We start from the raw sequence: 17,203 nt of genomic DNA, 5'->3' as shown, positions 1-17,203 counted from the left end.
AGCCGGACACCCACACACACAGTGAGCGGAGCCGGACACCCGCACACACAGTGAGCGGAGCCGGACACCCGCACACACAGTGAGCGGAGCCGGACACCCGCACACACAGTGAGCGGAACCCGACACCCGCACACACAGTGAGCGGAACCCGACACCCGCACACACAGTGAGCGGAGCCCGACACCCGCACACACAGTGAGCGGAGCCCGACACCCACACACACAGTGAGCGGAGCCGGACACCCGCACACACAGTGAGCGGAACCCGACACCCGCACACACAGTGAGCGGAGCCCGACACCCGCACACACAGTGAGCGGAGCCGGACACCCACACACACAGTGAGCGGAGCCAGACACCCGCACACACAGTGAGCGGAGCCCGACGCCTGCACACACAGTGAGCGGAGCCCGTCACCTGCACACACAGTGATCAAGCCTGACACCTGCACACACAGTGATCAAGCCCGACACCTGCACACACAGTGATCAAGCCCGACACCTGCACACACAGTGAGCGTAGCCCAACATCTGCACACACAGTGAGAGGAGCCTGACACCTGCATACATAGGCACAGCACACAGACAGAGTGCACACAGGCACAGCACACAGAGGGAGTGCACACAGACAGAGCGCACACAGATGGAGCACACACAGGCACAGCACACAGGTGGAGCACACACAGGTGGAGCGCACACAGGCACAGCACACAGAGTGCACACAGATGGAGCATGCACAGGCACAGCACACATGTGCACCAAACATACGGAGCACACACAGGCACAGTGCATAGATGGAGCGCAGACAGTGCACAGAGGGAGTGCACACAGGCACAGCACACAGAGAGAGCACACACAGGCACAGCACACAGGCGGAGCCCACCCAGGCACAACACACAGAGAGAGTGCACACAGGCACAACGCACAGAGAGAGAGCACACACAGGCACACCATACTCAGAGAATAGGTAGAAAATACAGTTAAAGCATACACAGCATAGAGCAGGGATATGCAATTAGCGGACCTTCAGCTGTTGCAGAACTACAAATTCATGAGGCATAGCAAAACTCTGACAGCCACAAGCATGACACCCAGAGGCAGAGGCATGATGGGACTTGTAGTTTTGCAACAGCTGGAGGTCCGCTAATTGCAAATCCCTGGCATAGAGTATACACAAGAACAGTCACAACAGAAACAATTTATGCTAATTACAGCGATATCCACAACTTATCAGATGTAACTAAACAGTATGTTTTTCACTTTACATGGAATATACTTAGAATGTTTCACATATAGTTTATTTATTTAATGATTATGGTCTGGACTAAAAATTTAATTTTCAAAAATTATTTATTTATTTATTTATTTTTTTATTTCTTTGTTCCACATGAGCCACAGCAGTGCATTTGTCAGCCCACAGAGTAATTTCCCATTGCGGGAATTTCCCCTCACGTCTTGTCTTGGTGACAGGTGGCCAGCAGAACAGGAAACAAATGGAGACATATATATATATGTATATTTATTAGGTGCAAATGCATTGACAGTGTCGAGTGAAAGTGGATGTAACTTGAAACCTTTTAGGTTTGAAGTTACATTTTAGTAAAAAGTATACTGTAGGTTGATTATTGTGTAGGTGTCATAGCTATAGTTATATAACATGTTTTGCATCATTTAGCTCCTGACTACCCTCAGCACATTTTTTCTGCACCATCTCCTTATACTTCCACACGAGCTCCGGCACCGTCCCCTTCTTAAAGAGTTCTTCGGGTGATAACTGATCCCAATCAGATCGGATCAAGTCCTCCACAAAGGCCTTCCTTTTCTCCTTCGCTTTCTGTTGTAGCACAACCTCCACTTCCTCCAGGATGAGATCTTCATTCCGCTTCTGGAAGTAGTAGGAGAAGTAATTCTGTGCCCATGTGGACTGCGGTATTCCGTAATCCAAAATCAAAAGTACAACCAGGCCTGCTAGACCGACAATCTGGAGGAAGAAAAAAAAAGGAATATAAGAAAATATATTATTAATAGAGTGCAGAAAATGTAAATATATTTATATAGAAATAAATTGTTGGGATTTATCCCAGGGAGGGGGCTTTAGTTTTCCTTTATCTTATTAAAATAAGAAAGGAATGATATTAAGTTAGCCAGAGCACTGTCTATCATAAACATAAATGGGATCTCTTTGGATTATTACCATGACTTCCCCATTTATTACCCACATAGGGTCAGAATTGCATGTTTGTTGCCTGCATATTGCCACAACTGCCCATCCATTGCCTACGTATTTTTGTTGTAGTCCAGATAATCTCAGAAAGGCACTCTTTTTCCTTCGTATTGTCAAGTCAGTGCTATTTAGAGGATCAGTGGCGGCCCGTCCATACGGGGTGCAGGGGCGCCCCCCCTAATCCATGCACTCGGCCCCTAATCTACATGCAGGGCGCTGGGCGCATCAACTCCAATGGGGGCTTATTTTTATTTTTAGAAGCACATAATTAACCCTTTTCGCTGCCAGGCTCTGTGCTCCATTTTTACTCTCAGGTGGCCAGACCATTTTTGCAATTTTTCCTTTACTTTTTTATTTTTCACTTATAGCTTTCAAAGTTTGTAAAAGACCCCCCAAAACCATATATTTTCTGAAAGCACATGACCAGTAGAATAAAAAGAAGGTCTTACTGATTTTTAAGGTCCCGCCATATTTGCGCAAATGTTTACCAAAGCAATATTTTTACGCCCCTGACGAAGGGACATATTGGGTCCTGAAACGCGTTGGTCTGTCTGGACTTCATATGGTAATCTATCACCATAGTCATCAGTGTTTTTATTGATTTGGAAATTGTAAAATTATATATTTGTATACAACCTTTGAATAAATCATTTTTATGGTATCTTGTCCCAATTTCCTTGGGGGGTATCTCCTTTTCTATCCATATTTTTACTAAAAATCCACTAAAATCATGATTAGCAGATAGAAACACAGCTAATTTTACAATATTCCTGCTAAATCTCTTACTGATTATAAAAGCTTAACCACTTGCCAACCAGCCACTGCAGTTTCACTGCGGCAAGTTGACTTGGCTGGGCAAATCGATGTTGCCGTACGTCGCTTCTCATTAGTCGTTTCCCTTAGTAAGCCCCATCCCCCTTTCAGTTCAGAACACAGAGAAGGAACACATTTAACCCCCTGATCGCCCCCTAGTGTTAATCCCTTCCCTGCCAGTGACATTTATACAGTAATCAGTGCATTTTTATAGCACTGATCGCAGTATAATTGTCAATGGTTCCAAAAGTGTGTCAGAAGTGTCCGATATGTCCGCCGCAATGTCGCAGTCCTGATAAAAATCGCAGATCGCCGCCGTTACTAGTAAAAAAAATAAATAGTAATAAAAATGCCATAAATCTATCCTCTATTTTGTAGACGCTATAACTTTTGTGCAAACCAATCAATATACGCTTATTGCGAGTTTATTTTACCAAAAATATGTAGAAGAATATATATTGGCCTAAACTGAGGAAAAAATGTGTTTTTTTTGAAAATGTGGGATATTTATTATAGCAAAAAGTAAAAGATATTGTGTTTTTTTTTTCAAAATTGCAGCTCTTTTTTTGTTTATAGCGCAAAAAATAAAAACCGCAGAGGTGATCAAATACGACCGAAAGAAGCTCTATTTGTGGGAAAAAAAAGGCGTCAATTTTGTTTGGGTACATTTTTGCACGACCGCGCAATTGTCAGTTAAAGCGACGCAGTGCCGTATCGCAAAAAAATGGCCCGGTCATTGAGCAGCCGAATCTTCCGGGGCTGAAGTGGTTAACCAGTATGGAGTTAATAAATAACAAAAATGGTGAAAATCGAACGTACGCATAAATGCAAATTTCTCAAAAAATCTGAAGGTTTTAATTTTTCCCTTTTACAGCTTTCAGAATTTGGGAAGGACCCCCCAAAATCATATATTTTCTGAATGCATATGACCTCTAGAATAAAAAGAAGGTGCTATTGATTTTTTTAGACCCCGCGGTATTTGCGCAAATGTTTATAAAATTAACATATTCGCAAAAAAAATTCACCAAAACCATTTTTTAGCAGATAAAAACACAGTTAATTTTACAAAATTCCTGCTAAATCCCTCTTAACTACAAGGAAAAAATAGTAAATTACCTTAAAAAAATATATATAAAAATTATTTGTATATTACTTATGGTAATTAACCCCTTGCCACCCAGGCTAATTCTGACACTTCTCTTCTACATGTAAAACTCATCATTTTTTGCTAGAAAATTACTCAGAAACATTATATACCGTATTTATCGGCGTATAACACGTGCCGGCGTATAACACGTGCCGGCGTATAACACGCACCCCAATTTAAGAAGGAAGTTTCAGGAGAAAAAACTTTTTTTTTTTTAAATAAACCACCTTGAAGCAAAATAATGGTCAGAGCATCAATGCAGCCTGATTAGTGCCCATCTGCAGCTTCAGTGCAGCCTGATCTGTGCCCATCTGCAGCCAAAGTGCCCATCTGCAGCATTGCTCCTCACTGCAGCTTTATCAGTGTCCATCTGCAGCCGCAGCCTTGCCAAGGGGAAGGAGGGGACGAGCGCTGCCGAAATAGAGCCAGATCCCCTGTGTACTCGGCTCGGCGTCACGCCCAGTCCCACCCCTTGGCCCGGATTCTATGATGGACACAACGGCGATCCAATGCCGGGACGTCAATGCTAGGGGATGTCCAAGGGGGGCGGGACTGAGCGTGACAGCGAGCTGAGCACACGGGAGATCCGGCTCTATTTCGACAGCGCTCTTCACTCCAAAGTTAGCCAGATTTTTTTGTATAATGTGAAAGATGATGTTACACAGAGTAAATAGATACCTAACATGTCATGTCATGCTTTAAAACTGCGCACGCCATTTGTGGAATGGCGCCAAACTTAAAAAGTACTTAAAAATCTCCATAGGCGACCTGTAAAAAATTTTAGTTACATGTCTAGAGTTACAGAGGAGGTCCAGTGCTAGAATTATTGCTCTCGCTCTAACGATCGCGGCGTATGTAACCTGTGTCTATCTAGCTCTGATACTAGCCGGTGCCTCACCAGTCACTGACCTCACCAACACGTCCCTGTTACAGACCCCTCAGGACAGTCACCCCCACAGTGCAGAGGCACCAACAACAACTCAACAGAAATAAAGAAGGTCAGGTGAGCACAGCGCCCCCAGCAAATCGTAACCTGGAGGTAACCGTACCCTCTTCACCCCCCCTTAGTACGCCATTGAATCTAAGGGCAGGTAAGTTGCAATACATTCCATTTCTGTTCTTGAGCTTACATACACTTTAAGGGAACATTTTTTCAGGTAGCCACAAGTCATTTTAGATTACTCTCAATTGCTTCTTACCTGGACATATACATGAATGGATTGCATAAGAGGACCAATATTAAGCTCCCTTGAGTATGAATTTGCCACAAAGCACACAAGATATTGGTCATTAATCATAGACAGCAGAATCCAGATGAGTGGAGCCTTCCCGGCTTGTACCATAACGTACAAGAAGTACTCAAAGGAGCAACATCTTGAGGTAAACAAACCCGGAGATCTTCTCGGCCTCAGCAGCAAGCCCAGAATGAACAGGAAGATGACTGGCAGAACGAAGTAGACTAAGGCATATACTTTGGTCTCCTCGTTATTTGTTAGACAGCTGAATGACAAACCCAGAAGAGTCTTCACAAACAGCAACAGAACAAAGACAGACAAGCTTCCCATCTGACCGGAGGAACAGGAGAACACCATCTGAATCTTTGCAGGACCCATTTTCTGAATTTCTCTAGAGCCTGCTGAAGCCGAATTTTGTTAGACAAAGAAAAGATGTTTCCTGTGGACACCTTCCTGTATATACTGAGATGCAGAATGACTTATAACAAAACAGACGCCCCTCCGCACATTGCGTTTCATTTTGACATAAAGCACACCAAGGTCTCTGAAAAGGAGGAAGTAGAACCTCAATACTGTAGCTAGTACATATGAAGAAGAAAGCCACAAGTTCCTACAGAACCACCACAAAACTCCACCTACTAGTAAATATCAAGAAGAAGGCCAAAAGTTTATTGTGAGGTCCTACAGAAACACCACAAAACTCCACCTGCTAGTAAATATCAAGAAGAAAGGCACAAGTTCTTTGTGAGGTCCTACAGAACCAGCAAAAAACTCCACCTAATGTTCCCACAGATTATTAATTTACGGTTGAGCCCTGCGTCCGGTTCTGGCAGGGCCCAGAGAACTTCAAAGGAGTTTGGATGCTGAACCCGAATCCCACTGAAATGCATGGGAGCATTCAATAGGGATTGAGTTTGTCAAATTAAAAATGCCCATTGCCTGGACTAATGGGCCACGGGGTGTCAGAAAATAGCACGGCCGGTGGGCACTGCCCTGGGGAACATGTTTCATGCAAAACTAATTTTTTTAACACCTTTCCACCATAGCAAATTACCTTCCCTTCTTCTTGCCTTTCGTCCTTCCTTCGTATGACATCCTCTAAGAAGGAGAGTGTCGCAGACACTGGCTGCAAGAACCTTTTTCTGTCCACATTCACCCTGTTATTTGGTATTTCTATATTAATCTTTTTTTTGTTACATTTTTTTTGGGACTTGCCCAAAGACTATTCTTGGTTGTTTATTCTGAACAATACCTGATTCTTGAAAGAGCTGATCACATTAACCTGCGGAGACGAACTGTCTGGTCACCAGGTCTGCCTTAAGTGTTGTGTTAATTAACTTGTTAATTATATAATTTGTCTTTTAAGTTTTTGCTAGAGGGGAGGGGGGGAGTATCCATGAGTCAGCCATACCTCGTTATCTAACCACTTGTGTTAAATGTGTATAAAAAAGGCTGTATTCTGTCCAATAAAGCATTCAAGATTCTACAAGCTATTATCGACTAGACTTGTATTTAATGCAGCTATAATATTATATCTCTCTGATGGTCAGACTGGAGGAAGCCGTGTTACTGACAGAAGCACTCAGCGGAGTGTGGGATTGGATCCGTCACAGAGAGGAACTCCGGGTAACCGTTGGACCGTGAATCAGTGCGACCTGTCGGACACAGCCAATGACTGATCACTAAACTGCCCCTGCTGCCATTATCATGTGATCGCTGTGGCCAATCACATCAGATCACGTGACACTTGTAAACAATGGACGGATTTATATAGCGCCAACAGTTTCCGCAGCGCTTTACAACATAAGGGCAGACAGTACACTTACAATACAAGTCAATACAGGAGGGATCAGAGGGCCCTGCTCCTTAGAGCTTACAATCTAGAAGGGAGGGTCAAGTGGAAAGTAGAAAGTAGAAAAAAAAAATGTCAAACAAATCCCAAAGATCCCCCAAAATACATAGTGGACACTTAAGGGTTTGCTGTGTATTTTGGGCTACTTTTGGACAGGTCTGTTCTGTATATATATATATATATATATATATATATATAAAATCACCGGCCACTTTATTAGTTACACCGTAGCGGGTTGGACCCCTTTTGGCCTTCATTCTTGGTGGCATAGATACAACAAGGTGTTATATTAAAATAAAAAACTACTGACACCATCCACTATCTTACTGACACCAATCTCTGCTCTACTGACGCTGTCTACTGCTCTGCTTGTAAAAAAAATAAAATAAAAACAATATTGTAAAAAATTATTTAAAAAAAAAATTGTAACAAATTATTAAAAATAAATTTGTAACAAAATAATAATAAAAAAAAAAATTGTAAAAAATAAATAATTAGATAAAAATAAAAAAACTACTGATACCATCCACTGCCTTACTGACACTAATCTCTGCTCTGCTGACACCGTCTACTGCTCTGCTTGTAAAAAAAAAAAATAAAAACAATATTGTAAAAAATAATTTTTTTAAAAAAAATTGTTAAAAATAATACAAATAAAAATTAAATTGTAATAAATAATACAAATAAAAAACTACTGACACCATCCACTGCCTTAATGACACTAATCTCTGCTCTACTGACACTGTCTACTGCTCTGCTCATTAAAAAAAAATCAAATAAAAACAATATTGTAAAAAATGATTTTAAAAAATTGTAAAAAATAATAAAAAAATAAAAATAAAAATAAAAACATTCTAACACCATCCACTGCCTTACTGACACTGATCTCTGCTCTACTGACACTGTTTACTGCTCTGCTTGTAAAAAAAAAAAAAAACAATATTTTAAAAAAATTATTTTAAAAAAATTGTAAAAAAGAATAAAAAAATTAAATTGTAAAAAATTATTTAAAATAATAATAAAAAAAACTACTGACACAATCCACTGCCTTACGGCCACCAATCTCTGCTCTATTGTCACTGTCTACTGCTCTGCTTGTAAAAAAATTAAAATAAAAACACTATTGTAAAAATTGATTTAAAAAAAATGTAAAAAATAAATAAATAAATAAATAAATAAATAAATAAATAAATAAATAAATAAATAAATTGTAAAAAATAATAAAAATAAACAACTACTGCCACCATCCACTGCCTTACTGACGCTAATCTCTGCTCTACTGACACTGTCTACTGCTCTGCTTGTAAAAAAAACAAAAACATTATTGTAAAAAATGATTAAAAAAAATATTGTAAAAAAAAATGTAAAAAAAAAATAAAAATTGTAAAAAAAAAAAAAAATTGTAAAAAATAATTTAAAAAAATTAAAAAATAAAAAACTATTGACACTGCCTTACTGACACTAATCTTTGTTGTGCTGACACCAGCTACTGCTCTGATGATATACGCACATGCGTGTTTGTGCTCTGGGGTGCCATAGGCTGCGCGCAGCAGTGCAAATACCATTTTAATTTATTTCTACAGGCTACACTCCGGGTTTTGTGCCATGTCTTTATGTTTTCAAGAGATATTTTGGGGTTTTAACTAATAAAATAACTTTTTAAACACGTGTGCAAAAAATATTAAAAAAAAATGGCTTTGGGTTAAAGGGTTAAAGGGGCACTTTTCTTCTTTTTTTTTGGATTAAGCTCCATTGCGTCTTACCTGGACAATCGCACGAGAGGGTTCCATATAATATTCATATTTATATCTGTTTATATTCTCTGCAAGGCATACAAGATATCGGTCGTCGATCATAGACAGCAGAATCCAGATGAGCGGAGCCTTCCCGGCCTGAACCGTCACATACAAGAAGTAGCGGAAGGAGCAACACCTTGTGGAAAACAAACCCGGAGATCTTCTCGGCCTCAGCAACAAGCCCAGAATGAACAGGAAGACGACCGGCAGGATGAAGTAGAGGAGGCCGTAGGCTCTGCCGCTCACTATCTGTCCAGGACATCTGTGTGAGAAAACCAGAAGAGTCTTCACAAAGAGCAGCAGAACGAAGACAGACAAGCTTCCCATCCGGTGACCGGAGGAACGGGAGAAATCCATCCATGGCTTTGTAGGACCCATCTTCTAATATTCTCCAGAGACGGCCCGAAGCTGAGTGTTGGCTGATGAAGTGAAAACACTTCCTGTTTATACAGAGATGAGGAATGATTTACAAGGTTCATACCGCAGAGCAGACTCCCCTCCAGACATTGCGTAACATTTTTTATACAAAGTAACATCTCTATAACGGAGGAAGCAGAACCTCAAGAGATAATAAACATATAAAGTATAGAATACTGCGCTTATGTCCCGATCAGTGGCGGCACTCACCCCATCGTGGCGGGCGGCAGGCAGCGTGCCGGTGCAGCGGCTCGGCTCCGAGGCTTTCAGCTCCTCCCCTCCACCACCTAGGCGTCCAATAGGATCGCCTTTTCCTTTCAGCCAACCGGGTGACCGGTGTCAAAACCCACTTCCTGATTGGCCGGAAGGAGGATCACACCTTGGGTGGGATCGGAGTAGACCTGTGCAGAACGAAAAAAAAAAAATAATTGTTTTGTTTCGTTTCGTTATTCACATAAATTTGTTTCGTTCGTTTTCGGTATTCGTTTCGTTTATTCGAACCGATTTTTATTTTTCAAATTCAAATTCAGATCCATTCGAGTCATTCTTCGAATCGATTTTTGAATAGTTTTCGAATTCAAAATGTTTTCCAATTTCCAAAGAGGATAAAATAGAATAGAAAATAAATTAAAAATTCTATTCTATTCCTTTATTTTTTATTCTATTTAAATCCATTTCAAATTCTAATATTATCTAATAATATTAATGTATTAGCTTCATTGTCAGTGGAAAGAAAAGTGCCCCATCATTGGTATCAGTGGAAAGAAAAGTGCCCCATCATTGGTATCAGTGGGAGGAATAGTGCCCCATCTATGGTATCAGTGGGAGGAATAGTGCCCCATCATTGGTATCAGTGGGAGGAATAGTGCCCCATCATTGGTGTCAGGGGGAGGAATAGTGTCCCATCATTGGTATCAGTGGGAGGAATAGTGTCCCATCATTGTTGTCAGTGGGAGGAATAGTGTCCCATCATTGGTATCAGTGGGAGGAATAGTGTCCCATCATTGTTGTCAGTGGGAGGAATAGTGTCCCATCATTGGTATCAGTGGGAGGAATAGTGTCCCATCATTGGTATCAGTGGGAGGAATAGTGTCCCATCATTGGTATCAGTGGGAGGAATAGTGTCCCATCATTGGTATCAGTGGGAGGAATAGTGTCCCATCATTGTTGTCAGTGGGAGGAATAGTGTCCCATCATTGGTATCAGTGGGAGGAATAGTGTCCCATCATTGGTATCAGTGGGAGGAATAGTGCCCCATCATTGGTGTCAGGGGGAGGAATAGTGTCCCATCATTGGTATCAGTGGGAGGAATAGTGTCCCATCATTGTTGTCAGTGGGAGGAATAGTGTCCCATCATTGGTATCAGTGGGAGGAATAGTGTCCCATCATTGGTGTCAGTGGGAGGAATAGTGTCCCATCATTGGTATCAGTGGGAGGAATAGTGCCACATCATTGGTGTCAGTGGGAGGAATAGTGCCCCATCATTGGTATCAGTGGGAGGAATAGTGCCCCATCATTGGTGTCAGGGGGAGGAATAGTGCCCCATTATTGGTATCAGTGGGAGGAATAGTGCCCCATCATTGGTATCAGTGGGAGGAATAGTGTCCCATTATTGGTATCAGTGGGAGGAATAGTGCCCCATCATTTGTATCAGTGGGAGGAATAGTGTCCCATCATTGGTGTCAGTTTGAGGAATAGTGTCCCATCATTGATGTCAGTGGGAGGAATAGTGTCCCATCATTGGTGTCAGTGGGAGGAATAGTGCCCCATCATTGGTGTCAGTGGGATGAATAGTGCCCCATCATTGGTGTCAGTGGGAGGAATAGTGCCCCATCATTGGTGTCAGTGGGGGAAATAGTGCCCCATCATTAGTGTCAGTGGGAGGAATAGTGCCCCATCATTGGTATCAGTGGGAGGAATAGTGCCCCATCATTGGTGTCAGGGGGAGGAATAGTGCCCCATCATTAGTGTTAGTGGGGGAATAATGATATTTGAAATACTTACTGAACATGAGGATTTTTACCCTTCTTTTTATAGAAAGAAAAAGGTTAAATAATATTATAATAATTGGCGATACGCCCAGATGTTGTGGTCAGAGTGGCGCCTTGAAATAACAAATTCTAACATGATGCAACTAGAAAATTGGCTTGAAACTAGAATATCATACTTGATGTTTAGCTTCATATGAAAGACAAACAGAGAACAAGAAAAACATTCCGGTAAAAAAAAAGTAGTTTGAGATAAAAGGTCCCAGGGAGTCAAGTGGTTAAATAAGCTCATGTGTTACCATAATTATTTTTTTCTTTCATTCATTGATGGAAACATTTCTTCCATATACTTGAATTTAGGGTTATAGCGCCACCTGTAGGAGTAGGACACCTGGCAAAAAAAGGAACACAGCGCCCCCCATATGGGCAGTCCTAACTGGTAGTCCACCCCCCTCTCTGCTATAGGCAGCTTGGATACTCTTTTTGTGATTGCTGATGGCCGACGCAAAGGATTGGAGGTCTCCTCCGCCACTATGTCCGGATGGGTCAGGCAGACGGTTGTTGAAGTGTCTCTAAACCCCCATCATAAAAAAAAAAATGAATAAATGGTATACTCCACGCTGTTCCGACTCAATCAATTTTTTTAACATGTGACCTGCAGCAGAGGACTAGAAGCTCCTCCTGCTTATGTTTCCCTGCAGACAGGCTGGGAGAGAGCCGGGTCATGTGACAGCTGGATATCCATTAGGAAAAAGGGACTTAGATGTTTTTTTAAATTAAAATAATTTCATCCACATAATAGATGTAAATTAAACAGCGAGTGTTTAGTATCACTTTAAGGCTTATGCCAATAAAGGTCGGCTCCTCCCTTCCCTGTTGCGGCACGTTCTACTAGAGCGATCAGTGCATTCTGGGAGTTCCGACATCAGGTGTCTGTGTCTAGTGTTTGCAAGGTGGCCACCTGATCATCTGTGCTTACCTTTACCAAGTTTATGTTTTGACATCTTCGGATGCGTGATTCGGCCACAAGGTTTTGCAGGCAGCTGTTTGTTCTCATTCCTCTTCTGGGGGGTTCTCGGGTGTTGTTGCATGTTCTTCTCCGGTTAGCCACCCCTCACTGAGGCATTGCTTTGGGACATCACTGCGGTCAAGAATATGGAAGATCTGAAGGTAAGCAGAGGTTTAACTATAACCTTCAGGGCCCTGGTGCAAGAAACTATGAAGGACCCCCCTGGCCCTGACTGGGGACCCTACCTACTGATCCCAGGGCCCTTTACTCCCATCGTGGGACCCTTTATTACAGTCCCACCTTCCTGCTGTCTTGGGGTCTCCTCATGGTGGTGGAACGCCAGAGCCCAGTTGCAAGTGCGACCTTTGCAACCCTGGTAGTTCTGCCACTGGTGTCAGTAGTTTTTTTTATTTTTGTTGTTTTATTTATTTATCATTTTTTACCATTCTATTTTATTTTTGTATAATTTTATTTTTTATTATTTTTTTACATATTTTTAGGACCAAGTTAGGGTACTTTGGTGAAATATCAGGGGTCTAAATTGGACCCCTGGAGTCTCACTTTTGAGACAGAGAAAGGGACTGAGGACAGAGTCCTCAGTCCCTTTCTTTGCAGCCTCAGCTGCACAGAATGAATGAGCAGGAATAGCCCTGTACAGAGGCTTCCTGTTCATTCATAAACTGAGGCATAGTAAACATCTATTCATTAACACAAGGAAGGGGCCAGTAAAAGACACATTTACCGGCCCCTTCCCCGCTCTCCATCCTGACAGATCAGCTGCAGGAGGTGGGAGGGGGAAACCCAGCAGCGATGCAGGGAGCAAGGGGTGGGACAAGGAGCACAGAGGGGAGCCAGGGAAGCACACAGGGGTCTGGGGCAGCAGGACAGGAATAGGTAGGCGGCGGGAGCGGCATGTGGAGGGAACTGATTTCTCTATTTCCCTCCTGCAGGTACTGAGTGCCTGCGGGAGGGAGAGGAGGAGAAGCAGGCATTCAGCGGCTGCATGGAGGCATCGGTTTGTCTGCTGCCTCCGCCCCCCCACCACACTCCTATTCAGGTGTACAGGGGGCCGCACGGGCCGGGTCTCAATGACGACCCCTGCGACCCCTGTATGTACGCCCCTGAATGTAAGAGAAAACTGGATTTTTCGATTACTCATCATAAAATCTCTTTCTCCGAGTTCATTGACAGACACAGCACTCACCTCTCTGTTAGATGGTTTTGTTAATCCTTGTATTGCTTCGTGTCATATTAACCACTTGCCGAATGGCTCACACCAATATACGTCGGCAGAATGGCACGGACAGGCATATTAACGTACCTGTACGTGGCCCTTTAAGACGCGGCATTGTGGGCGGGCGCGCCTGCCGCGGTGTGATCGCGGGTCCTGCGGACTCGATACCCACGATCGTCTCACGGAGGGGAAGAACGGGGAAATGCTGATGTAAACAAGGCATCTCCCCGTTCTGCCTAGTGACAGGACACTGATCATAGCTCCCTGTGATCGGGAGCGGAGATCAATGTCATGACACACGTAGCCCATCCCCCCTAAAGTTAGAACACATCCCTAGGACACACTTAACCCCTTCATCGCCCCTCCTGGTTAACCCCTTCACTGCCAGTCACATTTACACAGTAATCAATGCATTTTTAACCGCACTGATCGCTGTATAAATGTGAATGGTCCCAAAATAGCACCAAAAGTGTCCGATCTGTCCGCCATAAGGTAGCAGTCACGATAAAAATCGCTGATCGCTGCCAATAAAAATTATTAATAAACATGCCATAAAACTATCCCCTATTTTGTAGACGCTACAATATTTGCTCAATCAATACACCCTTTTGCTATTTTTTTTTACCATTAATGTGTAGAAGAATACGTATCGGCCTAAACTGAGGAAAAAAAAGTTTTTTTATTTTTTGGGGATATTTATTATAGAAAAAGTAAAAAATATTTTTTCAAAATTGTCGCTCTTTTTTTGTTTATAGCGCAAAAAAATAAAAACCGCAGAGGTGATCAAATACCACCAAAAGAAAGCTCTATTTGTGGGGAAAAAAGGACGTCGATTCTGTTTGGGTACAGCGTCGCACGACCACGCAATTGTCAGTTAAAGCGACACAGTGCCGAATCGCAAAAAGTGCTCTGGTCTTTGGCCATCCAAAGGGTCCAGGGCTGAAGTGTTTAAAAGGCCTATAAGCAGAGAGGGGATTGGCTACCAGTTAGGACTGCCCATAGGCGGTGCTGTGTTCCCTTTTTCTGCCAGGTGTTCTTCCTACTTCTGAAGGCGGTACCCTGTGGACAAGAATATGGCCCTATGGTCAAGATTATGGAAGAGCAGTGTCCATCAATGAACTCGGAGAAAGAGATTTTATGGTGAGTAACAGAAATAAATCCTGTTTTTTTTTTTTTCAAATAATTTATTTTAAAAAAAGTACTAGGTTTAAAGTCGATATTTACATTTTTTACAAAGCTACAATACAGCCACATTACCAGATAGAGAAGACATTTTTATTCACATTTAATGTTTTGCCATCCGCCGCATAACAGTTTTACTGCTACAGCGCGGCAGCTGTGCGCCATATCAGGTACAGTATCTCACAAAAGTAAGTATACCCCTCAGTCACATTTTTGTAAATATTTTCTTCTATCTTTTCATGTGACAACACTGAAGAAATGACACTTGGCTACAATGTAAAGTAGTGAGTGTACAGCTTGTATAACAGTGTAAATTTGCTGTCCCCTCAAAATAACTCAACACACAGCCATTAATGTCTAAACCGCTGCCAACAAAAGTCAGTACACCCCTAAGAGAAAATGTCATGTCTCAGTGGCCATAGTCCCACCCCACACTATAATGCCACTAAACATGGGGGGGTTTCTTTGGGGCAGCGGGGCACCCCCACCCCAAATCACCTTGTCCCCATGGGGGATGAGGGCAAGGGCCTCTTCCTCACAACCCTGGGCGGAGGTTGTGGGGGTCTGCGAGCAGGGGGCTTATTGGAACCTGAAACCCTCATTTAACAAGGGGGCCCATAGATTCCACCCCCTCCCCCCCAATGTGAATGAGCACCCCTACTCATTCACCAAAAAGAGTGTCAAAAAGAAATAAAAACACAGGTTTTGACAATTCTTTTAAAATTTAAAAAAATGCCCCCCAATTACAACGCCCTCCGCACCGGAAAAAATAAAAAAAATATATTTTGGGGGAACCCCATGCCATTAAAAAAAGATTCCATGGGGGTTCCTCTCATGGGAAAATTCCATGAGGGGGGCACGCATGTAAAAAAAAAAAAACTTTGGTGTGGGTTCCCCTTAAAATCCATACCAGACCCAAAAGACCTGGCATGCATGGGGGCAAGGATAGCGGGGGAACCTGACACCGTTTTTTCATTTTTTTTTCATATATGTATTGCCAGCAATGACTTGTGGCCATTATAATCCATTTAAATGTCTTTTTTTTGCTTTACAAATGTTCATTTTGCTGTAGCACATTCTATACACAGTACAGATGCACCACTTTACAGACAGACTAAGGGGACCCCCAGGCACTATATTTAAAGGAATTTTGAATTTTTATTGTTTTACTTTAAGCATAATTAAAATCACTGCACTTTTCTTTTTTAAAAGTTATTTTATTTTTTGCATTGATGCATGTCCCCCAGGACAGTACCCGGGCCCCCATACCCCTTTTAATGGCCAATAACTTCCATATAAGCCTTCAAAATGGGGGTTTTTGAGTTTTAAAATTCTAGTCCCATGGACTTCAATGGGGTTCACGGTTCGGGTCCAAACTTTTTCCATGTTCGAGAGTTCTGGTGCGAGCCAAACCGGAGAGGTGCTTGGCCCATCTGTATTCTCCAGCTACAGGACACCACGCTGTCTGAGCTTCCTGCGAAGATCAACCTCATCTCCCACCCCCTGCAGGGCACAGGAACTCATCAATTAATTAAAGTGGAGTAAACTCCCATGTATGAGGTTTACCTATAGGTAAGCCTATAATAAGGTTCACCTATAGGTACTGTGAATATCTCCTAAATGTGCGCCGTTTAGGAGACATTTACTTTAGATGCAGGTGGTGACATCAATGCGCTCTGAAGGAGCTGTGCCATAAACAGCGACTCCCACCCATGTGTGGCAGTGACGTCGTCGCCGGCTCGGCCAATCGCATAGCCGAAGCCTGCAAACCCGGAAAGAAGACCAGGTGAAGATGGAAGCGCCTTCATCGGTGACCATGTGCTGCTGGAAGGCTTTGCTTTTGGGTAAGTCTGTCATAATGTGCTAGTATAGTATGCAATGCACACTAGCACATTATGACTTAACCACTTGCTTACCGAGCACTTGTACCCCCTTCCTGCCCAGGCCAAGTTTCAGCCTTCAGCGCTGTCACATTTTGAATGACAATTGTGTGTCGTCATGTAACACTGTACCCAAATTAAATTGTTATTTTTTTCACACAAATAGAGCTCTCTTTTGGTGGTATTTATTCACCGCTGGGGGGGGGGATATTTTTTGCTAAACAAACAAAAAAAAAACAAGAATTTTGCAAAAAAAAGTCTTCCAAATTTTGTTATAACATTTTGCTAACAGCTAATTTTTCTCCTTCACTGATGGGCACTGATGATGCGGCACGGATAAGGGGCACTGATTGGCAGCACTGATGGGCATTGATAGATGGCAATGGTGGGCACTCATATGTATCACTGATGTGCAGTGATAGGTGGCA

General features: G+C 42.6%; 1 protein-coding gene across 2 annotated transcripts; it reads right to left on the bottom strand.

Moving 5' to 3' along the window:
• Positions 1-1,329: 1,329 nt before the first annotated feature.
• LOC141102652 (calcium homeostasis modulator protein 3-like) lies at positions 1,330-9,535 on the bottom strand. 2 transcript variants are annotated; one of them, XM_073591561.1, is made up of 2 exons: positions 9,033-9,535; positions 1,330-1,979 (listed from the first exon to the last, which is right to left on the bottom strand). In XM_073591561.1, the coding sequence occupies exons 1-2, from the start codon at positions 9,441-9,443 to the stop codon at positions 1,647-1,649; spliced, it is 744 nt and encodes a 247-aa protein (XP_073447662.1). In that variant the 5' UTR covers positions 9,444-9,535; the 3' UTR covers positions 1,330-1,646. The 2 variants fall into 2 exon arrangements, with proteins under 2 accessions (XP_073447662.1, XP_073447661.1); XM_073591560.1 differs by lacking the exon at positions 9,033-9,535 and adding an exon at positions 5,382-5,890.
• Between the last annotated feature and the right edge of the window lie 7,668 nt (positions 9,536-17,203).

This window comes from Aquarana catesbeiana, linkage group LG07 (genome assembly GCF_042186555.1).
Source record: "Aquarana catesbeiana isolate 2022-GZ linkage group LG07, ASM4218655v1, whole genome shotgun sequence".
NCBI classification, from domain to species: Eukaryota; Metazoa; Chordata; class Amphibia; order Anura; family Ranidae; genus Aquarana; species Aquarana catesbeiana.
The sequence above is the reverse complement of the archived record's forward strand: the minus strand, read 5'-3'. Positions and strand labels throughout refer to the sequence as shown.

What these genes read in the sequence shown, in the direction of transcription:
- LOC141102652 (XM_073591560.1), bottom strand. Translation starts at nt 5,795, where the DNA reads ATGGGTCCTGCAAAGATTCAGATGGTGTTCTCCTGTTCCTCCGGTCAG. An exon ending in CCATTCATGTATATGTCCAG is followed by an intron (nt 1,980 to 5,381) that starts GTAAGAAGCAAT and finishes TTCTTCCTCCAG; the next exon opens with ATTGTCGGTCTAGCAGGCCT.